This window comes from Thermobia domestica, chromosome 5 (assembly GCF_964235325.1).
Source record: "Thermobia domestica chromosome 5, izTheDome1.hap1.1, whole genome shotgun sequence".
NCBI lineage: Eukaryota > Metazoa > Arthropoda > Insecta > Zygentoma > Lepismatidae > Thermobia > Thermobia domestica.
The window spans coordinates 234,967,450-234,994,706 of record NC_137458.1 but is presented as its reverse complement, the minus strand read 5'-3'; the positions used below and the strand labels follow the sequence as shown (position 1 = coordinate 234,994,706).

Genomic DNA, 27,257 nt, shown 5'->3' with positions numbered 1-27,257 from the left:
TCAAGAGAAGCATATTTTTGATCATCTAAGTGAAATGTTTTCCCAGTCATTGCTTACGTCAAGAAATCTTACCTGTATTTTTTTATGTCCCTTCCAGCAGTTCAGCTAAGAAACAGTGCTTCTGTGTAGTAAAGCAAAAACAATTTCGATACAAATTCTTTCTGAAGCAAATACCAGGGTTCCTACCCTCTTTACCAAAAAAAAAAAAAAAATTTCCAGGACAAATCACCAATTTTCGCATAGGACCGTACAGCAGGGTTGCAACTGTGTGTTAAAACTCACGATAGTGAAATGAAAAGTATAGTAGCGTATGTACAATATTAATTCATGCAAGTACAATATTAATAAACAATAATTAAATACACAAAGCGGAGCGTAATATACTTTTTTTTTTTTTTTTTGCGGCCTCCCCTCCCCTTATAGCCACCCGATCCACACATCCAGTACATGTATTTTCATTCTTTCTACATGACATTTTTTTGTGCACCGAACAAATTTACAAACAACAAAAACCTATTTTTCGTACATGTCATCTTCACTGCGTGACAGTGTGACAGATATAATTAGGAAGAAAAAACGAATTATATTACAAGTTTTTTAACTGAGTATGGAGTTGTAGGATTTCCTCATCTATAGATATAATTTCTTTCTTCTTTAGCGAAGCTGCTCTAAGGATAGTATTTGACTTTGTCAATAAAGTAAAGCAAGACTTCTGCTTCATGTGCAAGCTGGTTTGCTTCGGTCTTCAAAGCTTCACTTGTCTCCATCAACTTCCCTTTCTTTCTCTGCAGCTGATGTACATTTTCACTTATCTCTTTCCTCTTGCTCTGCACTCGACTTTCAACACTTTATTTTCTCCAACTCTGCCATATAGCGCTGCCTCGCATGGAAGGCATGATGAAGCATTTCTTTTATGAAGTTGATTGAAGTAAGGTCTTTATGGGAAATCCTATCATACGTCAATCTATGGAGGACTGATACTGGTACAAAACACAGTTTCTGGAGGATAGTGATAGTGAAGACAGCATCCAAGAATGAGTTGACAGACTAGTGGATGAAAGACGAGGGAAGTTTTCCCAGCCAACCACCCTGCTGGGAGAAAGAAATCCCACCTACCACTCACACATGCAAGATCACGACACATTATTAGTCAGTACAAAAACAGGAATAGCAAACAAAAATAGAAATCAATTAAAACTTTTATTATAATTATGAAAATTCTGTATTTCTGTAAATTTCAAGGCCAGAAACGCATTTTCAAGGACATTTCCAGGATATTTCCAGGACGAGTGGGAACCTGGAACGTACGAACTCTACAGTTTGCGAGTAAATCTGAAAATTTAATAGTGGAAATGAACAAATCCGTTAAATGTTGCTTTAAGCCTTTGTCTAGTTTTAGACCGATTTGTTTTTAATATTTGAACTTCTTTTTTTCTAAAGTTGACTATTTACGACTTAGAAGTTTGATAAACCGACTCCTTTAATTTTTACCAATCAGGATTAAAGAACGTATAGATGATGCAAAAGAAACTTCGATTTCTGCATTATAGTAACATTTAACATATCATAACCCAACAATATTATATATATATATCCAATAATAATATCGAGAAATTGGTTATGGAATTAGTTTTTACGGTATTTAAACAAGGAACTGGCTGAATTTGAACAAGGGTAAACTGAATTAGATATAGACTTAAACTCAAGATTTTTTTTTTTTTTTTTTTTTTTTTTTTTTAAATTTATTATTGAACGTAGGAGGCGTGCAATTAACTTTAAAGCTGGAAGTGAAACAGATAACGTGACCATACCATAGGAGAATGTAAAGATTAAGTCTTCGGGAAATTTGTTGCAATGGAACTGCCTACACTTGGGAGAGATTCATGCAGGTTTTCCTCTTAACCTTAAATTCCTTCTTCTACCTTATTCCTTCAAAAATTAGAAAGACGAACTCCCTGTAGGTTCGAGACATCATCATTGAGTTTTGCAGAAATACACAAGTGGGAAGTGTAAAAATAATTCTTAATTTATTATTTCCGATTTGATCTTCAGATGTATTTTACTTTTACCATTCGATTATCACTTCCAGTCTTGAATTTGTACAAGACATTGAAGTCATCACATATCTGCTTGACATGATATAGTCAATTTCGCTTGTTCTTCCACTTGGATCTCGTCATGTTCATTTCCTGTGAATTTATTTTCTGAAGAAGGGATTCACATAACGTACATATCGTCTTTAGAAAACCCTACCCAATACGTTTCGTTCTCCATGTCCGAAATTTCCTATTGATTTTTTGTTCGGCTTTTTCTGATACCGGCGTTGAAACCCCCCCGGGGATCTTATTACATACACACTGTTAATCTCTTTTAGTTCTTTTTCCAACTCCTCAAATTTAACTTGTGATGAAACGAATCTCACATTAAACGTAGCAATGGCCAATTTTAAAAGTTCTACATGGTACTCTTGTCCGTGACTTTATATATTCTTTACAGCCTCTGCTGGCGCGTAATTCTTAAAGTTGTCTTGTCTAGCCACAATTCGGACTACGGAGAATGAAAGCCATGGCTTTTTTCGTTCTTTCACAATTCTTGAAAGGAATAGGAAGTGTTTAGAAAGAAGATCACCGTGCCGGTCAAGAATATAGGTAATCACTCCTATTATTAGGTACTCTATAAGATCCTGTATATAATGGAAGTTTTCAGTCTGTAAGGTATGGTATTATTCTCTGCATACTTTTGATTAATTTCAGCATGTGGATCTTCTCCCTGTTAGACACAATTTGAAAACAACATATATGATCATGTAAACATTATATGTTTTGTGTATATTGTTGTATTGTATATTTGCCACCTGCCAATAGTATTTATTTATTTATATATTTTTAACTATACAATATAATACAACCAGAAAGTATTATTCTTTTAATAGACGATTTGAATCTATCAAAATTACAAGAGTTAATTTTGACTTTACAATCACATGTCAAGAGTTAATTTTATAAGTCTACAAACTTAATATCTCTCAACAACATTACGTGATAAAACCTTAGTCATAGATCATTCAAACATTATTGAGACAGACTATGTAAAACTTAGCAATACAGTAAAATTAATTGTGACAATTGATCATGCACAGTTAAATAAGATTTCGAAATAGAAATTCTTACGTTGCGTATTGCGGCACAATATGCTTCTTTGGTACCTTTAGCTCCTCGTTCCAGAAGAAGTTCCACCAAATCAAATCTATCTAGCTGTACAGCTGTAAACGAAATAGCACATATATGGGTTAAAACTAACGCAGGATTACCTTCAATAAGCTTGCATGCATACAATTGTGATATTTATATATTCATGAGAGAAGATATTCTTTTCTGAAACTATCTACAAGAGAACAAGAGGCAAAGCCAGATGGATATTCAATATGGCTGCCGATGTCAATAGAAGAATTATGTTTTTATTATTATTATTATTTCTTACCTTAAATTTCCGTTCCTTTAGAATATAATGCATCTCTGTCTTTTCGGTAGACAAAAAATTAAAGTGATAGATTAGGCTTATGTCACTTAAAACTAGTACCTATATTTCTTTCAAGTATATTTTTCTGACTTTCTTGTTTTTTATACACATTTTTTATACACATAGAAGTAAAAAATTAAAGAAAATATGTTAGCAGACCAAAACTAAAACTGACATAAACATTTAAGCATTATAAGAAGGTTTATGTAAAATTATATAGCCAAACAGTTCTTAATGAAAACATCCTTTACGCAAAATTTAGTATTTTGCAAACAATAGAAATTATTTATATTATATAAGTTAATAGGAAAATACGCCAACCAAGTGAAGGAGAGGACAGAAGACATGAAATTAAGGATAGAATGTCTAATGAACATGCGTCGAAAGCGTCGCCGTTTTCTTGTGCAAGACGTTAAGAAACCGGTGAAGGCGCTGATATAATCCTAAATATCTCATGAACTCGGAAAAATATCGCTCCCGGACCAAAAGATTAAACAGAAAGTCGGATCCAGCAAATACAATGACAACCAGATGAGAGCGGAGCGGTCGACGCGATACCAGAATACCTTTAGACAGCTGGAGAATTCACATACGTATTTCCCATCTGTGGAGACTCCCGCTGCAGGCGACCGTTCCGCTCCCTGCATTTGTCGGGTGCGACTTTCTGTATCCGACAGGAATATCTTTTCGAATTCATGATATATTCGGCATTATATCAGTATCTTCGCCGGTTTTTCAACACCTCTCAAGTGAAAATAATGCCGCTTTCGACCCATATTAATTAGACAATCTTCTCTTTAATTTCATGTCTACTATCACTTCCTCCAATTTGTTGATGTATTATCTTATATCTTGTATAAAAGACACGAAAAGTAATTGAATAAGTAAAAACAACTTAATGAACACAATAAGAATTAATTTTACTGACTTAAAAAGTGTTCTTGAACAAGGGGAAGTTCATTATACACCCTATAACTAAGCTACAAGAGATGCTGCGTCTCATCTTAACGGCGCATCCACAAAGTCAACGTTTAGAATATCACATTCTAGTAGGTAAAGGAAAAGTATGTGACAGGCTACGTAGAATTCTCTGTGGCTGAGTGGACAAAGTCATGGATCGATAATTAAAAGATTCATGGTTCGAAACCCGGCTAGGAAGTTAAAGATTTTTAAAATTCTTAATTCTCCAGATCTTAAGATCTTTCTCTCCCTTTGTAATCATCTGATGCTCTAAAAAGAATTCTCCATCTTAATTCAACAGCTGCCTATTGTGGTCCTTGCAGTTCGGAACCTTTCCTTCTTCTGTTTCACAAAGTCACAATTTTCATCATAATATGGATGCTGTCCGATCTTTTTTTTTTTTTTTTTTTTTTTCCAATTCTAAACTTATATATGTAAATCACTCCTTTCTGTCCCCATATTTGAATCTCTCTCTCTCATTGTTGTCCATGAACTCTTATGGCTTGAGATCAAACCTTCGACTCTTGAAACCAAATGTAAGCGCTCTAGCAATGTGCTATCGTAACTATATAGATTTGTTGTTAAAAGTAGCGTCATTTTAGATTTTGGCCGGGTCCGGGGGGGAAGAGATTCTCCGCCGACATAATAGTTTCATTTTTTATTAGTAAAAAAGTGAAATGAAATCTTTAAGTTTTCCATCCCACGACTATGCGGGAAGGATAAAAGAGACGGTGACGATAAGCACTAAGTAAATGGTGGAATGAAAAAGTAGGAGGAAACGAGAGAACCCACGCTCACGGTGTTTGTCCACAACAAAGTTAGCTTGGCGCGAGCTGGGATCGAACTTTTTTTTTATTATATTACTACACATTTGATCAAACAATATTTATTTCTCAAGCTCAAGGGAGGGGGAAATTACATTTTTCTGTCCTGCCCAAATGATGCCAACTGGAACATTTGCTTGCAATTAGTGACAAGAAATGAATAACACTCATTTCTGTCGGTCTGCGCCCGCATTACAGACTTTGAGAACCACAAAACCTACTGCCATGATTAACAATTTCCATAGAATTCACAAGAAGCATCTTCCTAGGTTGATGTGATATGCAGCCTTTGAAGAAGGGAAAGAATGCAAATAAGGGTGTTTTTGAAGCTATGGGAACATTTTGTGATGTTTTGTTTTATTCAGGCTCTAGAAAGGCATTTCAGAACAAACGAATGAAAGAGACGGTTTTAGAGCGATAAACCTTCTAAACCTGTTCCTGTTTTTTCTGTCTCAATGAAAAGAGTACATTACGTCACACATCGCTTTAGACAAGGAGAAGTGGAGGAGGGGTGTGAGTTGGATTGAATACCGAAAGTAACTAGTCGATAAGTGTATTTCGGAATGCACAAGCACACGGCGCAAGAGTTTGTTCCTAACAAGAGAAGTATGAATGAGCTCATATCGAAACCTACCGTAAAATTTCACTCAAAGGAAGGAAATCCCACAGAAAAAAAAAAAACAAAAAAAAACTGCGTTTTCGAAGTGGAATTAACCAAAATGGCAGATTGAAATGTCGCATATCCATGTCGACAATTGCACAATACGTTCAGTACCACCAATTGTAAACGGCCTGTCAATAACAAGTCAATAACAACAACGTGGGTACATACTATACCTAAGGGGAAGTCGTACGGTAAGGTGAACCTTAACAGCAGCTATCTTGAATTCAGGTCAAGTTTTGTAAATAGGAATAGTGCAATATGATACATGATTTTGGGCTAGAATTTAAGCAGAAAAACAATGGTAGCAATAGTATTAAGATACGTGCATTTGGTAAAAAGTTACAGGCATATTTATTGTGTATGTTTCCATGTAAACAACTCTCGAATGAAGCAGCTGTCCAACAATTTGTAAAATACAAAAATACAGGAAACGCCCTCTATATTTTCCCAATTTGTCCCAAATGTTGCTGAGCAAAGCTACACACTTGTAGGAAATTAGTCTGCAAATTTGGTCCAAATTGGTTGAATAGGGGCGGAGATAGACCAGATAATACGAAAATTTAGCCAAAATCGCTGATAACAAAATCGTTTTATTAAATGCTGTATGTGCAATTTTCCTCTGATCTGTTTCATTTCTGCTTTTCTTTCGTCCCCCATTGAAATGTACATACAGGGAGACTTGTGGAACTATCAAGTAGGAGTTACATTTCAACAGCGACAACTTATTTTTGGACAGCTGCTTCATTTGGGAATTGTGCACATGGAAACATACACAATAAATACGCCTGTAACCTCTTACTAAATGCACGTATCTTAAAACTATTGTTACCATTGTTTTTCTGCTTAAATTCTAGCCCAAAATCATGTATCATATTGCCCTATTCCTATTTACAAAACTTGACCTGAATTCAAGATGGCTGCTGTCAAGGTTCACCTTACCGTGCAACTTTCCCTTAGGTATAGTAGTATGTACCCACATTGTCTTTTTATTTTTGTACCCATATTGACTTTTTATTAACAGGCCGTTTACAAGGGGTGGTACTGAACGTATTGTGCAATTGTCGACATGGATACGCGACATTTCAATCTGCCATTTTGGTTAAGTCCACTTCGAAAACCCAGCTGTTCTTTTGTGTGTGGTCTTTCTGTGGGACTTCCTTCTTCTGAGTGAAATTTACGGTAGGTTTCGATATGAGCTCATTCATACTTCCTTTGTAAGTTGGACTTAAACTTTTTGTAATATTTTCTATGCTTCGAACTGTACAATTTTTCTGCGTTTTTTGTTTACGGACGTATCAAGATAAATGGTCCCATCTTATATATTTAAGAAAAATCTCGTCAATATACTTAAAGATCAAAAATATACTATTGTCAATTAAGACTCCTGTTCTGATAACTGACTGATAACACATTTTCCATTTAGGAATTTCAGTGTTTAAAAAAATGGATAATAGTGACAGATTTCTAAAGAAGGTAAACAATACCATACCGAAATACCAAATACTAAATTCATGTTACTTCTGTAAATACCATCACTTCATTCAATTTATCTAATTGAAGGATTTACGTGCACTAAATCTGAAATAATAATATTTTTACTTGCCTTCGTTTATACGACATTCAGGCCAAAATCCAGGTTCGTTAATATCTGCCCCAATATTGAAAATGATCCTAATTATTTCTATTGAAATAGGTTTTAAAGAAAAAGCAGTAGTTAACAACCTATCATATTTATAACATCCTTCATGCGTGTGACCTACAAAATAAAAAATATGCATATATACATCTTATGTTTGATATTAAATACAAAAAATTTAGGCATTTTACATATACCTATGTTTATTGCGTTATGCATGGAAAAGGAAAGAAAATGAAATGAAATCTTTAAGTTTAACGTCCTACGGTTATGCCGGTTAGGCTAAAGGAGACGGGGATAATGAGAAATGAGTGAAACGGTGGAATGAAGAAAGTGGGAGGAAACGGGAGAACCCCGAGAAAACCCACGAGCACGGTGTTTGTCCACCACAAAGTTCACACGGCGCGAGCTGGGATCGAACCAGGGACCCCAAGCACCGGAGGTGAACGCTCTACCACTGAGCCACCGCGCCCCCAAGGAAAAGGAAAGAGATGAAATCGTTACATATCATTGCATATGGTTACATTCTATTAGGGTAGGGTGCACGTAACTTTCTCATAAAGAAGCTTCTACACAGGGCCGGATTTAGGCATGGGAGACATGGACCCAGGATCAGGGTGGCAATTTTTTAAAAAAATATTTAAAAAAACAATAAAATTATTGACAATATATATTTCACCAATGACTCAATAAAATAAGCGGAATCCATTTTTTTAATGGTCGTGACTACGATAATATTGTAGCAAATTAGTCGTAGTAAATATTGTAATAAGTCAGTTGGTTATTGTCGTGGTTTGATCAGTTGTCGGTGGATCTGCTGAAATGGGCGGTAGTAGGCAGCTCGACACTCGTACTTTCACAAATTGGCGTGTATTTAATTATTTACAGACCTTCTTAATGCGGACCCAATGCACTACCAACAGAGCTATTTCGCTCGGTTTGAACCAGTATTGCCTACATTAGCACCATTTTTGCTTCAGAAAGAAAAGTCAGTTATATTTATTTAAATCACTGCTCTTAAAAAAAGAAAGACATTCTTGAACGTGGTAAAACGTAGTTATGTAGTTCATATTTTGCCGTCTTTTACATCATGTAATGTTGAATAGGTTAGGCAGAAGCCAAGTAAGTTTTAACGAATTTACTCCAAATGCTGGCCAGATATAGGAATTAAAATATATTACATAAAATGAGTAATATGAAATAAGAACAGTAATAACTAGTAATAGTAATAATTATAATTTAGTAGGACACGTAAAAGTAATATTTTAAGATCCAGGAGAATGGAAGTTTTGGAGAGCGATGTGATTGGTGTGGTTAGGGGCGGCAATTTCGCTAGGGCTCATGGGCGCAAAACATGGAAATCCGGCCCTGCTTCTACATAAATAAAAAACGTAATCATGGACCTATTTGTATGGATCTTGATGAACAAGAGCGCCAATAGAAATAACTCATTCTTATCACACATCCGAATAGTTAGTTCATTTCTTAAAGTAAATAAATTGTATTCAGTTTTGAGGAAAGAACATTTTTTACAGTATATTATAAAGATAATACAAAGAATAATATAAAGATAATAAACAATATTACTTTTTTTAAAAAAATATATATATACAGTGATATTTTTAGCAAGACACACACGCGCATTAACAATGTTTAACAAAATACAGAATTTCACTGTGTTTAGGAATGTCTATAGTGCATACGTGTCCAGAGGGATGTATACATATTATGAAACAATAAATATAAAGTGACTGCATCCAACCTATATTACTGAGTCACTCAGCTCTTAGTAGCTGAAATTCTGTTGAATACCGTAAGGATACAAACAAAACATGAAACAATACAGAATCGGAAATACTTATTGCTACTTAAATAACCAAAATCTCAGTAGCAGGATGTAAATATCATTCGGTTACATACTCATTAACACATGTACTTAAGAGTATAATTTGAAACGGACACAAAAACTAAATTGACTTTATTTATCGTATATTTATTTATTTACTAGCTTGAAGGAAGGAAAAAAACACACACACACGTGTTATTAAATTTTGAAGTGCATTAAGAAAGTATTTCATTTTTCCTCATATTAATTTATATATAAGCGTCCTAAAGAAAATACAATACTTCCTCGAAAACTTACTGAAAAGTTATGTCTCCTTTGAAACAATAGTCATTTTTTTCTCCCGCTACTACGATATCTTTTACTTTCCTTCTACGCCAATCTTCATTGTGTGGACTGTGGAACATGCAAAACAAGCACAGAACTGAAGGGCAAACCTTCCCGCCCACCCTCTCTCCTCTACGCTTCTCTCCGTCCGCTAGCCGCAAGAAGATAGAAAGTTTTTTTTTTTTTTTAACTTCACGTTAAACGTGTGATTAAACCTGTATGTAAGAGAAGGCGTTTAAACAACTGTTCTCTCAGGCAGGCCAACGCGAGAAAGAGTCTAGTTTAAGTCATGCTGATATTATCAATCTTGAATCTCCATACCACAAACTACATACTAAAGAGTGATTCCATTTCAAATCGTCCAGGGTGGTCCACACGACTGTCTCAGATTTAGTTCATTTTTTAAAATAAGAAACTACATACAAAATTATTAGACCCATATTTTTTCTTTTTGCTGAAAAAAATTTTTTCTTCGACATACAGCCTTCCAAAATGGCCGCCCTCCTCTCAGATTGCTCGAAAAACTGAAAAACATGTCAAATTAAAAATTTTATTGTAGAGAAACTAGTGTACTTAGTAACGTAATCGCAATAGCAGGAAGAGTATAAAGTTGTATGTTTCGTTGGAGGGCCAAAATTCGTCTATTGGTCCAATAGGAACCGCGCAATTCACTCGCAATGTTGCCAACTTTGATGAAATTTTTGCTAACTTCAAACCTTTTTTTTTCTGCCCTCACGAGCAATATCAACCATCTGCTTCTAACGTCGAAATCTACTCCATAAGGTCTCTTGAAAATGTAAAGGACTTATGTTTCTGATTATTACATCCCACGTTATAGCATGATGAAAAGCTGAAAATTGCAGTGAGACGCCATGTTTGGACGCCATTTTCTTAAAAACCCCACCTTTTAAAAATCTGAATTTTTTACATGTATTGGAGGAGTACCTAAGTATTTAAAATCCGTTAACCGTTCATGCGGCTGCAGCCCCTAACATTCGCAATTAATTATTGAAATTTCGATTTTTGCACTTGCAATGTAAATATTTCCTATGGGCATTTAGGACCTCTACACAAGGCGATTTGAAAGGGAGTATGAAAATTTTGAGAGTAGAATCCTGACATCAAATCCAGTAGAAAAGTTCCTATAAACATGAGTCGAATTTCGCTTCGTTTTCGAGTTACAGGGTTTCCAACTCGGGACCCAAAATCGGTTCGGGACAATAGAAAATGAAATATATATTTCGCGTTAAATCAGAAACTGTGTGTTAAAGCTTTGATAAAGTTCAGAAAGTTGATTTGTATCAATATGATGTTTTTTACGTGCGTTGCAATTCAGTTGACAGTGTTGCCAACTTGCTAGAACTATTATTTGTTTCCAAATGACACTACGTGGATTTTATTTGATATTTGGTATTCATTAATGATTGCCAACATCACACGAAGCACAATTTTCCCTCACATCACCACAGTTTTCGAAAACTTACATGTATTTCATTAAAAGGTTTTATCTCGTGCGTTATTGATAGTTTGTGTGATTCGGTGTCGTGAACATCGTCCTTGTGTTCTCTGAAACCATGAAAAATTGTTTACACTGGTAGCATGACATTGTAGTGCACTAGTTAAGTGTTTGTGTGAATAACAATGGGGAAGTCCTATTACAGTAAGGACCGTATTAAATGTGTTGATTAGGCTAAAGGCCGTAAGGTGATTGTGCACAGAAAGAATTCTAGACAAAAAAATTTATCTTGCGGAAAAATATATGGAATGCGTACAGCGTGTCAGCCCAAACGTACTATTAGGGGAGGATGATTATGTGTGTCTTGTACACAAGACGATTTGAAAGGCAGTATGAAACATTTTGAGATGTGAATCCTTCACCGTAGTCTAGGTTTCACCGATAACGGCCGTTTTAATGGGGACATTCACGTTTAGCATGTTACCAATCTGGTTAATGGTTTCCAAATCTACATTCAGAGGAACAAATTCTTTATCTTGCTGGTGCATAATTTCATATTCACATCTTTCGTGATCACCAATATATCACACACATTCACGTTGTTCACGGTAAATATTCAAAGCACCCTTTACACGAATAATCATCCTCTCCTAATACTACGTTTTGGCAGACGCGCTGAAACAATGTAGGTGGTCAGGATCTCAGATACAAATGGACGTATATAACATATAGCTGGCAAAGGTAACATAAATATATACATGTGATATACGGAAAACTGTTAGATGTCAGACATCCTGCAACAGCATGATGTAACATCTAAGGGCAGTGCCTATGTAGCATACGGATAACGTATACTCCGTACTGATTTCTATAGTAAGCAAGAAGATACCGTATATTTGTATAATATACCGCTGTACGGAGAACGGATTTTTCTCTGTGTAGGACTTCCCCATTGTTATTCACACAAACACTGTAACTAGTGCACTACAATGCCATGTTACCAGAGAAAACAATTTTCATGGTTCCTGAGAACACGAGGACGATGTTCACGACACCGAATCTCGTAATAAACTGTTTCGTGGTTGCAGCAGAACTTCTTAAGTTCGAACTTGATGCGTGGAGTTACGAGAGGTTTTGCAATAATAAAAAATATTTTTCATCTTTATTATTATTATTATTATTATTATTATTATTATTATTATTATTATTTTAGTACTATTACAACTTACACAGACGTAGTTTTTATTCGACATTTTGGTTTTACTAATGATGGCATACATCAAGTGAAATTCAAACGTAATGTTGCAAACTATCAATAACGCATGAGATAAACCTTTTAATGAAATACATGTAAGTTTTCGAAAACTGTGGTAATGTGGGGAAAATTATGCTTCATGTGATGCTGGCAATCACTAATAAATACCAAATATCAAATAAAATCCACGTAGTATCATTTGGAAACAAATAAAAGTTCTAGCAAGTTGGCAACACTGCCAACTGAATTGCAACGCACGTAAAAACCATCATATTGATACAAATCAACTTTCTGAACTTTATTAAAGCTTTAACACACAGTTTCTGATTTAACGCGAAATATATATATTTCATTTTCTATTGTCCCGAACCGATTTTGGGTCCCGAGTTGGAAACCCTGTAACTCGAAAACGAAGCGGAATTCGACTCATGTTTATAGGAACTTTTCTACTGGATTTGATGTCAGGATTCTACTCTCAAAATTTTCATACTCCCTTTCAAATCGCCTTGTGTAGAGGTCCTAAATGCCCATAGGAAATATTTACATTGCAAGTGCAAAAATCGAAATTTCAATAATTAATTGCGAATGTTAGGGGCTGCAGCCGCATGAACGGTTAACGGATTTTAAATACTTAGGTACTCCTCCAATACATGTAAAAAATTCAGATTTTTAAAAGGTGGGGTTTTTGAGAAAATGGCGTCCAAACATGGCGTCTTACTGCAATTTTCAGCTTTTCATCATGCTATAACGTGGGATGTAATAATCAGAAACATAAGTCCTTTACATTTTCAAGAGACCTTATGGAGTAGATTTCGACGTTAGAAGCAGATGGTTGATATTGCTCGTGAGGGCAGAAAAAAAAAGGTTTGAAGTTAGCAAAAATTTCATCAAAGTTGGCAACATTGCGAGTGAATTGCGCGGTTCCTATTGGACCAATAGACGAATTTTGGCCCTCCAACGAAACATACAACTTTATACTCTTCCTGCTATTGCGATTACGTTACTAAGTGCACTCGTTTCTCTACAACAAAACTTTTAATTTGACATGTTTTTCAGTTTTTCGAGCAATCCGAGAGGAGGGCGGCCATTTTGGAAGGCTGTATATCGAAGGAAAAATTTTTTTCAGCAAAAAGAAAAAATATGGGTCTAATAATATTGCATGTAGATCCCATATAAAAAAAAATAAATGAAATCTGAGACTATGATGGGGACCAATTGTGGTTTGCCTGGACGATTTGAAATGGAATTGGTCTAAAATAAGTTAAAATAATTCGGTTGCTCCTCATTCCTATACAAGAATAAATATCTATAATAACTTTTTATTAATTATTATTCACTGTATTAATTGGGTAGGCACGTAACTTCGCGACTACATTAGAGAGTCGCCTATGATTCTCTTATTTTGTTCCAGAAAATGGCTGCAGCAGAGAGACCGTGGTCGAATAAAACAGAATATTAATTTTATAATTAAAGTATAATATTGCGTTCTTACATCGTATTGTAGTAAAACTTCAATTATTTTAAAGATCTAATTGTCTATCTGCAGTACGTAAACATAAATATAGAAAAATAAACAAACAAAATTTTATGAAATCATTGAAACAATCTGAAGAGACTTCACTGAGCTCTGTCAAGACAAAACGATTGGCAAGAGACCGTGATACATGCAAGCTTTTCATCTACAGGGTGTCTACTAAAATTCCAAAATGAAATTTCGTGACTTTTTCGTGACCTTTTCTTTACCAAATCATAAGATTTCCTAACATTTTCAAGAGCGAATTTGGGTGCGAATTAGGCCGAATTTTCACCCATGCTATAGAAACGTACTTTTCTTGCGATTTTGTAGCATCTAAAGCCGGCCACAGACATTTTTGATGGTGAATTTTGACGTTTTAAAGAACAAAATTTTCCAATCTGTACTTACATTTGCACAGTTTAAAAAAATCGTGACCCAAAAGCTAAATTTCGTGACTTTTTCGTGACTTTCATGACCGTTTTCTGATTTCGTGACTTTTTCGTGACATTCGTGACTTTCGTGACCGATAGACACTCTGATCTAGTGAAGCAAATGACTATCCAGCAGTGAAATAATAATAATAATAATAATAAAAGAAAGATAGTTATCCTCTAATCCCAATTCTCAGTCAATTCTTTCACTCCAGTTTTGGTTTCTATTTCCAGCTTTTATATCGCTTTTGAATCAGTCCAAAGAAGGAAAAATTAAGGTTCAATTTATCCGCTGCAAACGTCGTTTGTGACCACACACTCTTTCAAGTCATTAATACTCAACGCCATAGATCATATACAGAGTGGCTAGAAAGTCTCTTTACATCCGAACTAAATGCGTGTAACAATGTAAGATGGGGAGATATTTAAGATTTGAACCTCTCATCCTAATCATTGATATGGCAACAGTGTTCCTCACGTGAATTGCCACGTAACTACTACGTGACTGGCCGTGGAAGGAGGAGAATAAAGTCTGCCACAATAGCAAACACTAGTGACTTCACTTTGGAGGAGCTTTTACTGGCAACTGTGTGAGTCTATGAACGGAGGCACAACAATGAAAATACGCTGCAGGTGATGAGTAGGTTTTATGAACGGTTCGGTAAGAAGCCACCAAGTCACGTGGGAGAAGACAGCTTTTTGGCTAGAAAGTGTTTCGGATGCCCCTCGTTCTGGTCGTCCATCAACCCGAAGGGAAAAGTGTGCAGAAGTTAGTGCGTCAGTGATGCGTTCACCCTGCAAATTGATCAGAAAGCGTTCTGCAGAACTTGGTATTGAAAGGAGCACAATCCAGTTGCACATGAAAACGGACTTAGCCCTAAACGCATTCCGGCCAATGGCCATCAATGAACTAACAGACCATGATCTACACCGCCGGTACGGAACATGCAAGATCTTATTCCAGGCCTTTCCCATCATTTGTGTTCGGAAGCGTAATCTTTTCTCTGGTGAATGTGTTATTTATCGGAGTTCGCAGGATAGAAATATCTTCATATAGGCAAAGGAAAACCCATATTTTATCAAGAAATTGAGAACAATCTCCGCAGGTCATCCTTTGGGCGGGAATGACTGAACAATACATGTTTGGTCCATAATTCTTTAGGGGTCTGGTGACACAGGTTAATTATCTGGAGATGTTGAGTGACTGGCTTCTACAACTGCCGAATCTGGGCATGAACACTGTGTTTACCAACATGATGGAACTCCTGCCCACTTCGCACTTGTTCATTGTGAACGCCTGCACGCGCTGTTTCCTGGCTGGTGAGTAGGACGTGGGTCCCCAAATTCACCAGCCCCTTATTCTTGGAAGCCTCGAAGCCTGGACCTTACAACAAAAGACAATGCTCTATGGAATATCACCAAATCACATGTCAGGAAGAAGCGGTACATGGACAATGATGCTCTGTGAGTAAATGTGCTTGAAGCCTTCCAGTTTGTGACACCGCTGCTGCTAAAGCGGATCAGTAGGAAGCGTACAAACTGTGCAGGGATAACAGAGGTACACACACGGACGTTTTAGGCACATAACTAAGTATTATTAATGTAGGAATGCAATACGTGCAGGTGTAAAGGATTTTCTGGCCACTTGTAGATCGAAGGTATTAGAGAATTTACGTAATCTTTAGTGTATTGACGTCTTTACTTAAATTCTTTGCCTAAATTGACAATATTACTTTCTTTGATATACCGAATTTCTTAACCCAACCTACTTAAATTTGGGAAATTATCAGACAATAAAATTGGACACACGACATAAATGTGCTGAATTAGTACGCATGAGCAATGAGGATTATGTATGTTAATTCATAGACTGAATATGTAAACCTATTAATCTTGCTTCCTAACTTTGGATATTAAAAAGTATTCTGTAAACTAATAATAATAATGTATGAGATATACGTTTCTAAACATTTCTAAGGTCTTCGAATGTCTTTATGTTTATTTTTGACCTAGAACAAATAAACAATAAATATATTAATACTATTTTGTGATTTAAGGATTGAATTCATGCATCAGGTAGCTTTGAAAGAATTTGATTTATATGCTTAATCCTTGTCCCGGAAAAACAATAGTTATATAATCCCTAGGAAATACAGTAGTTATATTATCCCTAGCACAATCACTACCCTCAACTCACCCTTAAAAGCATCATCTATGAAAACTAACTGATAGGGTGTCTTGTTTTTGGATTCAAAATTAATAATCAAAATAACTTTTATAAGACTGATAAGAATGCTTGTAGTCTTTATTTATATCTTTTTAAATTGTATTTATTTATTTTCAATCTCATATGTAGTCTCCAGTACTGTCTGAGGTACCACTATGCATTTAAATTATCGCAATAAATAGTTACTACAGATTTAATGGATTTTACGGTACACTCGATAAAATAGATATTTTCCATTGCAAAATACGTTTGGCAACATTGCACTTACTCAAGGGTAAGAGCTTTATAAGATACTGCAAGATAGGTGTGGCGTATTGGTTTGGTTCTGGCTTTATGTGTTTGCCTTCCAGGCTATACAATGAGCTGTGTCTTGCATTCTGTATCCCTTCTTCTCTGCCTCTGACTGTGTTGGCGAAAATGTTTGTTTTCCATGTTTTGCATTGGATTTGTCACATTGTATTATCGAAGTATGTTAACACGAGAAAATATATCTAGTTAACGAACGATATCAAGTAATAAATATGCTATTTTCTGGTATGATTAGTGAGGTAAATGCTTTCGAGTTTCGTATTTTTATAATTCTGGATGAGATTGCCGTTGAAAATTTTTATTTACTTTCCTCTGAATTTTCTCTTTCTTAGCCACATAAAGCAAATGACATTAACCAAAGTTAGCTAATTAGACAATAGTTAATCTAACGGAATGTATATATATTATTTTTCCTTTCGTCGTGTCCAGAAAATATACGCACAGACGAAATCTACCCCTAAGCAGCTTCCACAGTATTTGCTAGGAAGACGATATTCCTCGTCTGTAAATAAATGGTTACGGCTACCGCTTTGAAAGTGGAAACCCATCTTGGACTCAAGGTGACAGGTGATTTTTTTTAAAGTTTAACGTTCCATACTTATGCATAGAGATTAAGGAAGACAGTGAGATGGGATGGATGATAACGGTGGAATGAAATAAGTGGAAACAAACGGGGAACCACGAGAAAATCCACACACACGGTGTTTGTCCACCACAAAGTTCACTTGGTGCAGACTGCGAGCGACAGATCACTCACAGCAAATTATACAACACAAACGCCACCCCTACAATGTAAACAGAGAAGTATTTTCAAAACACTAAAGCTGATTTACGATCTTATATGGAAACAAATGTCTACTCGCTCGCTTCAGATAACTGTAATCTATTTATCATTCAACAGGAACCTAATTCAAAATGTTAGAACATTATGTTATGTTAAAAGATCCTTTATCTTTTTTACTATTACTGCCTGTACCCCATATATATATATATAATCTCTGTCCAGGAAATTCGATGAATGACTTCATACTACTCACGGTCGTAAATGTGCCAGCGCCACATCATGCGCGGACAGGTCAAAATATCTCTGAACAATTTCCCGAGCGGCGACAAAACGAATGTGCTTATCGTGTATAAACAGCACATTCTAAAGTGAAGGTATAGTGCGTGCGATGCCAAAAATGGAGCAGCAAACAAATATCTTGTTCTGTTTCAAACTTGGAAAATCAGCGAAAGAGACTCATGAAATGCTGACAACAGTTTACGAAGAACGTGCTGTTACCTTGAAGTGAGCTTATGAGCGGTTTAAACGTTTTTGAGAAGAGTGTTACATCGGCATGGCGGATCGAGACTCAAATTTCCAGAAACCCTCATCACGGGTGCCTGGGGTACAAGCCCGAAGGCAAGCGTCAAAGTATGGAGTGGCGGGTTCCAGGGTCACTGAAAAGCAAGGTGCGAAGTGTGAGATCCCGCATTAAGACGACGCTCTGGTTCCTTCAACTCAAGGGTCTCATCCTAAAGAATTCCTCCATGAGAGTACCACATTAAATACTACTGCATACGTGGAAATGCTGCAACGGATCATGCGGCTAGGCCCCAATATGCCACGCAAGGCAACTGGAACTTGCTCCATAACACTGCCCGACCACATACTGCCTTTCGGGTGCAGTAGTTCCAGGCCGACAGGAGAGTTGTCACTCAATTACCCACTCTACTCCCAAGACCTGTCTCCGCCGGACTTTTTCTTGTTTCCCAATTTGAAATCAGCCCTGAAGGGCTACAGGTTTTCGGCCATTCAACGTAATGATGTTATGACTCAGCTGAAGGCATTGTTAAGGAAAGTACGCCAGCAGTTATCAGGACTTCTACAGCTGTTCCCAGAAGTGCATTATCATCAACAGAGATTACTTCGAAGGATAGTAATTGCTGTTTCAGGTAAGATAACAATCCATTCGAAAAATACAGACATTTACTTAACTCTCTGGACAGAGGAATATATATATATATATATATATATATATATATATATATATATATATATATATATATATATATATATATATACGAGCTCGTATACTTATCAATTCAACTGCAAGACCTGGAGTCGGAAACATGATCAATGTCTGAGTTGCAACCATCAGGGGTGTTGATGGCGGTATATTAGGGCAAAGACCGTACTACGAAGGAGGAGTAGCACGTCGGTGTGTAGTGAACTAAGCAGATGATGATAGTGTAAAATGGGCGGTATGGCAACAAGTAACAACCATTGGTGTGCTGACAACAGTTCACTCAATTAAAACCATTCTGGTGGGTCTAGAAATGTAGTAAAAATTGCGTTGAGATAGATGTGCTCACACGTAACTCAGTTAGAAGACGTTTGGTAGACAACAATTCGAGGCTGTAACGTTAGGGTATTTTAATAGCATTACTATCGATAAATAAAAGGCAGTGTGATGGTTTTACGAACCGGATGCTAAGAAAAAAGATTCTAAATTTCAAGTCAACAAACTTACTAATGACCTCCCGCATGGAGTCGAATCTGGGAGCATGCGCACAGAAAGTAAGGGCTCCACTTGGCCACAAAGAGATATGTATCTTCGTTAGTTAGTTAAATTTGAGTTTGAGTTTGCCCTTTTCAACAGCAAGGCTATGTGAGACGTGGACCTATAGCTTAACGTGGGATCCGAACCACATAAACTCCGGCTGGGAAGGGAACCGAGGTCAGTGATACCAAAGGCGCGTACGCTAAACTTACTCACAAGCGAGCTGGTTTAAAATAATATGAAATACTCATATAAGATTCGGATCATTAACGCAATAAATTTAATAATAATAATAAATATAAATTTCCCTAATGCAGAAAAGAAAATGGTATTTATAGCAGTTTCCTTACAAATAATTTTGAAAGAACCACCCTTTCCTCCCTTAACCTCGAATTGTATAGGATCAAATTTCTGGTTGAGCAGCACTTTTGTGTCATGCTCTAGAGGAAAAATGTCTAAACATGCTATATATATATGGCACCGGCTGATTCATAACGTTCATTGTTCATGTGTTCGAATACTACGTTACACGTTTTTGTTTCTGTTTCGTGCATTTTTGTGCTTTAAAACAATCTTCGATCTCTGCGTGCGTACTTAGCTTGTGTGCTTGCAAACGAGGGAGAGGAGAAAAGGACAACTGCTGTGTTGCCCACAGTGGAGTTACTGCTTTGGAGCAGATAAACATGACCAAGAGGAATAATTATATATTCAGCTAATGTACATTTTTCTTTATGCTCTTAGCTTCTGTATATTCTCAGTTAAATTTTCGTGATGTGTGTTTCAAAATGACACTTGAAAAGGAAGGTATTGTCTGGAAACCTTGGTATATCTAAAACTATTAAGAATTCTTTCCTGAAATAAAATGGTGAAATAATTATTCATTTAATAATGAGTTTTCAATATAGACAATGTACTAACACGGAGTTTTTACAATCATTCTATTTATATGTGACTTAATTCCTGAAAATCACACTGCACTTCGTATCCTTCGGCTCTCCTCTGGGGCCTTGATCACACAGGTTAAAACGGGAAGAAAAAAAAGTAATGAAAGCACTAGGAAAGTAAAATGAACAGACTCAGCAGGCCAGAGCAATGTGAAAAAAGAAAATCTTGTCCAAGCTGCCGGACACTCATCAAATGCTGGAGCAGCACACTGTAACATGGCGGACTCAGTTTGCATACTCTTTTGTCCAGAAGCGGAAGGTTACCAGCTCATGTTAATATTTTTGTTTTTAAACCAATGTTGTATGCATTTCTTAATTACCAGTTCTCATTTCTTACTTAACCTGTCCTTGTCTAAATTCAACTCTGGATTTCATAAGCAAATAAACTAATTTTCAAAAACAAGTCTCTCTTGGCATTAAATAATATTCCTGAATCATTAATGATATCTTGTGTTTCTATCAAATGTTTTGACATGTCTGAAACCAGGTGTTCACCTTTACCATCCTTGAGATTTTCTTTGACCCGTAGTTTTGAGGTTTCCCTTTGTTTTATCTATATAACCCTCCCGGCAACTGCAGTATATTATTATTATCATTTTTTCTCTTGTTTCTAACCTCCGTGATCAAGGCTCCAGCGGAGAGTCGAAAGCTAGGAAGAAGTTGTTTTTAGGAATTATAATTACCTGTAAGTAGAATGAGTTTCCACTACTTAATTTATTCAAAATATTCTTACATGATTGATTAACAGAAACGCTTTATTTCGTTATGCATGTACTTTTCCTACAAAAAATAAATCAAACCATTTTAGTTACGGATTTTGGGCATTTAAAGGCATGGATTTCTTTCCATGACCGTACTATATTTTCAGTAAAAATACATAAATAAATGATAAATTATATAAAAATGAAACACGATTAGTATGATTCATCATTCATCGCACACAGGGTATCCGTAAAGTTAGTATGCACTATGATTGCATGCTTCTATGTACGCAATGTATGACATGTAAATCAAATTGAATTTATTATTAAGGAGTTTGTTTACCGAAATTCCTTTATATACACTGTCTTCCGTCTGAGAGAAAAAGCCTCACGTACTTGATTTGGTAAGAATGGAGAGAGTCAAAAGTTAGGAATCGTGTGAGAACGGAAAAGGTAGGTAGAAAACAGAACCGAACTTCCTGCACTTTCCGGTATAGAGCAAAAGTGGTAATAGATAGAGAGAAGTGGTTTTCCGCAATCGATTAAGGGTTCCAAGAATACCTTTTATTTCCACCTTCAATTCTCTATTAAAATAAGAAATGGTAAAAATCTATTACAACTTCCGGTTTCATTATTGACCTACATAGAGCAAAACAGGTAAGAGACAGCGGGAAGCGGGTTTTGGAATCGATTTCTAAGAATAAGTAAAATCTTATGTCTTAACCTTGTATTCAAAGTGGAAGTGGTAGAAATCAAACACTTCCGGTTTTAACGTTAATTACCATATAACAAAAACCGTAATAGATAGCGTGAAGTGGTTTTCTGCAATCAACTAAGCGTCCCTACATTATATTCCATCTTTAATTTAATGTCTGTATTAAAACCGAGAGTAGCAGAAATCAACAACTTCCGTTTTTAATGTTGAATCTTATAGACTAAAAATGGGAACATTGTAAAAAGCAGTTTATTTGCAATCAATCATGAGTCGCAAGAACATTTTCCCTCTCTACTCTTAATCTCTCACTAAAAACCGGAAGTTCTATAAATATAAAAGTAACCAAGAAAGCTCTGTCGCTTTTTGTGGAGGTCTGTGTTCAATTGGCCCTCACACTGTGAGTTGAATGTGAATGGAGATAAGGCGAAGATCAGTTGTTGCTGTGGGAATATCCAACATACTAAATGGTTGTGGCAGTTCAGTTACACCGTAAACGTGCATAAGGACAGAGTGAGCGTCAAAAGGGCGTTTATGCTGTACAAGTTCACACTGGGGTCTAACACCGCTGCAGCGGGGCGGAAGATATGCCGGGCCTTTGGTGACGGTGTCGTGACTACGCGAACAGTGCAGCGGTGGTTTAACAAGTTTAAGGACGGTGATGAAACACTCAAAGACGCACCACTTGCACAAGATCAACACATGTACGAAATGAAGATATTTCAGGTAGGAATTGAGGCGAACAGTGGCCAGACATATGAGGAACTGGGACTATTCAGTGGAGTGGAGAAACCATTCAGCACTCGATGGGTTCCACATGATTTGCCCATACCAGAACGCAACGCGAGCAGAAATTTTTGTTTGCTGTCTCGTCTGAGGAACGAGCCATTTCTGGATAGGGTATTGACATGTGATAAGAGGAGGATCCTATGTGAAGCTCCATGGCGCCGTCATCATTGGTTAGCATTTAATGAACAGGTTCCAAAACAGCCGAAACCAGCACTGCACCAGAAGGTCCTCTTGTGTGTTTGGTGGACTGTTCGCGGCATCGTGCATCGGGAACTGTTATTAGCAGGTCAGAGCATCAATGCAACTGCGTACTGTCAGTAGTTGAGCCGTGTTCAAGAAAATCTCAAAACTCTGCAGCCAGCACTTCTGAATCGCAAAGGGGTCCTCCTGTTACAGGACAACGCTAAGCCCCACGTAGCTAGGATGACACGGGACACAATTCTACACTTTGGATGAGAAATACTATTGCATCCGCCATACTCCCCGGACATCGCACCGTCCGATTATTACCTGTTCCATTCCTTGAACAATCATCTTAGAGGACGCCGGTACAAATTCCCAGTAGAGGTGTAAAATGAACCTGATACCTTCTTCACTTTACGGCCTACCAAGATCTATTGCAATGGAATCCATGCCTTCCAGAGCGTTGGCAGAAGGTTGTCGATGGTGATGAGGACTATTTTTGATCTTCGAGGTACGTCTTAGGTGACATATCGATGTTTGAGGGTGGTGGGTGAAAAAGCGACAGAACTTCCTTAGTTACCTTTATGTATTGCCACTTCTGGTTACAATATTAATTGAAAACATTCACGCCATACAAACTAAACTTCACGTGGTGTACACGTAACACGCCTATATATATCTTAAGAAAGATCTTTGCTACATTAATGTACAGAAGTTTACCCAGGCGCGTACAAAGAGGTCCTTTTCTGACACGTTTAATGCAAATCACTTCAATTCTATTACTTTCAGAGCACAGAAACATTTCCTGACACCCTATATTAATTAAAACGAATACTTACATCAATTTTACTCGAACTTTCAGAATTCGATTTTTTTATAACCAACTATCATATTTAAAAATGTATTTCTCATAATTATGACCAATTATACAAAGCAAAATTATGAAATACGAAAATTGGCGCGAACATAGCTTGGGACATAAAATGACTATTATATAATTTCATTATGCATACCTTGATGTATTATCCAATCTACGCAATCAACGTCCCCTGAAATTATGGCGTAATGCACAGGCTTCCAACGAGTTTCATCAAGTTCATAAGCTGGTATTCCATGCTGCACCAGTATTTTCATACAGTTTAATTGAGAAGCATAAGCTGCATAGTGCAATGGTGTACACCATTTATTTCCAGCAACTCCCACACGCCAATTCTTTAGTTGCCGCCGCAACTCATCCTCATCGCCAAGGTAACTGGCACGGCACAGTGCATGTTCTTCGATATGTAATCTCTGGTCATTTCTCAGCTTACCATGAGAATCAATTATGGAATAAACATCCACCAGAGAAGGAGGACTGATAAATGGAAGTACACTTAAATTAGTGATTATTTTTAGAACTGCATGTTATGATACATATATACTGTCATTGATTTTCCACTACACAAATTGCTACAAGAACTAAATATATAACTTATACCAATACTTACACATCCTTACAGTATGCAAAATAACTGGAAGATCATTGCGAGGCAATTCTTAGGTTACTGGGGAAGACACTAACAATAATATACAATTACTAACTCCCTACAGCATGCATTCAATATATTCAACATGTTACAACGGAAACAATTATACAAAGCACCACATCGTAGTTTGATTTTACTTAAGTAAGGTAGTACCAAAATGTAGGCAATATTTATTTTAAGAAGCATTACAATCAAGAATGGTTGGTGGATGGGTGGAAGCGTGACTATATGAGAAGTGTATCTACAGTTTAACGCCGGATCTGAACTACATGAGCTTCTGCCGCAAAATGAATCTGGGCCTCCCGTGTCTACAGATTAGAATGAAGCTTGATATAAATGTACTCTTATCATTGGGGTTTATATTTTTATGATATAAAGCATTTCATATAAACTGTAAATAAATTAAGATAGAAGACACAGGGTTGCTTAAGGCTCCTATTCCGAAAAAAGTAAATAAATACTAAGCTGTTAAACCACTAATGGTTTATCTTCTTAGTGATGTAACTTACTTTGTTGGCTTTATTGTCTTTATTTTCTTTTTCTATAAACACCATGAAAGTTCTCTATGAGAAACTTTGCTTCTTTGCTTCCATATAAATTCTCTTAAAGTTCCGTTTCACGTTAAATTTCTCTACATTTGTATAGAAACAAGCCTCCCGCATAAAATAAACACATCTACGTAAGAGTAAAAGTAAGGGTAAGAGACTGGGAGTGAGTGCGTTATACTGCAAAGATTCTTTCTGCACTCAAAGACTGAAATTCAGCAACAAGATTGAATTGAAACAAAAAATAAGACAGAAAACACGTAGAGTGAAAAAAGCACTAGAATAAAATTAGTAACAAAATAGGATATTAATCTTTTGCTGGGACTACACAGCAAGGGTAAAGAAATGCCCAAGTTAGTATAAAAGATAAAAGAAGTCAAATACTTGTCGGGTTGTCAGTTGAACTGAAAATTAAACATACATTTAGTGACAATATACAGGGGACAAATACATAGGAAGAAGCTCTAAATGAGTTAAGTATAAACACTAGAACAATCACAGTGTGGGTAGGACATGGAGGTGACGAAGAAGCATAAAACTTGAGGTCGTTCGGTGGTCAATTCGAAGCAGTGTTGGTAAGTCTCCTGGTAGAGTAAAACCGGATCGAAGCAGAGAATGATGAGGACAATCCACAAGCAGATGTTAAGTATTTTGTCTAACTCCATAGGCCGCACATCATGATGAATCTTAACGAAGTAGAAATCCGTGTGAATGTCTAATGCGGAGTCGAATTAGCATCTGCTCCTCCTGTCAAGAAGTTCTTGAGCTGGTGGTCTAGACATTAATACGGGTTTGAGTACCTGTAATTTATTATTGACAGCCTGGTTCCATTCGAGTTGCCAGCGTTGACGCAACTGAGTAGTGAATAGCGAACGCAAATTCGTGCTAAGTATGAAACTCTATTCTTTCATGGTCAGCAACCTTCGCTGCATGGTCTGCCTTTTCATTAACACTTATGTTAACATGGCTCGCAACCCAGCAGAGTTGTACTTCACATCCCTGGTAGTAATCTATGACATGATAAGAGGATTTGTTGGACGAAAGGATGTTTAGATTGCACATCAAGGAGGTTACTCAAAGAGTCAAACGGATTAAGGTCCTGTGTACATGACCTGCAGACACATAACGTAAAGTTTGAAAATTGCAACCAGTTCAGCACTAAATACTAAGAAAAGGCATGTAATTTAAAACCATACGTAAGTACGTGTAGTTGTAAAAAAAAAAAAAAAAAAAAAAAAAAAAAAAAAAAAAAAAAAAAAAAAAAAAAAAATCAGCATCTCTGCAACCGCCAGTAAAAGAGACAGTAAAGTCCTGAAACTTCTGTAAAAGATTAAATTCGTGAGGGCTGGTGTTTGGCTTCTTTTATTGGCTGAAATGGAAAGAAATAGCTGCATAAAGAGAGAACCTCAACGGCAACGTCATCCACGAGCTCCAGAGTACGCATTCCAAAACGCCTGGTAGTTTCGTGCCATGCCTGATAATGTTGGTAGTTCTCTCCAGCCTTCAGTGCAAAAGATACAGGATGGTGAGATACTGATTTGAAATGAGCAAAATAATATGCATCAGATGTTGACGGCGCTGAATTAAAGGTGGTTTATGCTCTTCAACATATAAGCTTGAGATAGGACTGGTATGGAATGCACCAGTCGCCAAACGTATGCCAAGGTGATGGACAGTGTACTTTGACATAAAACGGTAAGTCTCGCGGATCCATAAACAATGCATCTATAGTCCAATTTTCACAGTCGTAGAAGGACAATGCAATCAGCACACGAAATGTGGGACATTTTCAGAAGAAAATGAAAAGAAATAAAATCTTTAAGTTTTACCTCACCCGGTTATGGCGGATAGGCTAAAAGAGACAACAGTTTTAGAAGATTGGGTGCTATTAGATAGCGATAGTTAGCTCTCTCGTAGATCAGCTACAAAAGACAGCCAATGATCAAACTAAAGGTCTCGATCATTGATCAAGCCAAAAATTAAATGATGTCAACAAAAGACAAGCGTGTATGGCCCCGATAAAAATCTGGTGATATGCGTAGTTGAATACGGGACAAAAGTGGACGCAGTTAAGTCTTGTCGATAGAGAAAGTAAACTCATGGTCTTTGACCAAAGTGATAGCCAGTTCAGAGTGAATTGTAATTGTAGCAACATAGAGATCACAAGAGCAGCAATAAATTGCCAAATCGTCCATATACAACATTTCATGAGTATCTATCATAGCACAATTCACTGCCACAGCCAATACAGTCACACTTAAGATACTGCCTTGTGAAACACCATTTTCTTGCAACAAGCGCTCGAAGAGTGTGGATCCTAATCGGACTCGGAATCACCGATCTTCAA

General features: G+C 36.6%; 1 protein-coding gene across 2 annotated transcripts in view; it reads right to left on the bottom strand.

The window, feature by feature from the left end:
- Positions 1–27,257, bottom strand: part of LOC145686457 (uncharacterized) — a 114,569-nt gene that overhangs the window by 70,552 nt on the left and 16,760 nt on the right. For both annotated transcript variants that reach the window (XM_081759773.1, XM_081759774.1), the window contains exons 3-5: positions 23,853–24,193; positions 7,571–7,723; positions 3,171–3,262 (exon numbers count right to left, since the gene is read on the bottom strand). In XM_081759773.1, coding sequence (XP_081615899.1) covers positions 3,171–3,262; positions 7,571–7,723; positions 23,853–24,193 — 586 coding nt within the window. The remainder of the gene's footprint in view (positions 1–3,170; positions 3,263–7,570; positions 7,724–23,852; positions 24,194–27,257) is intronic.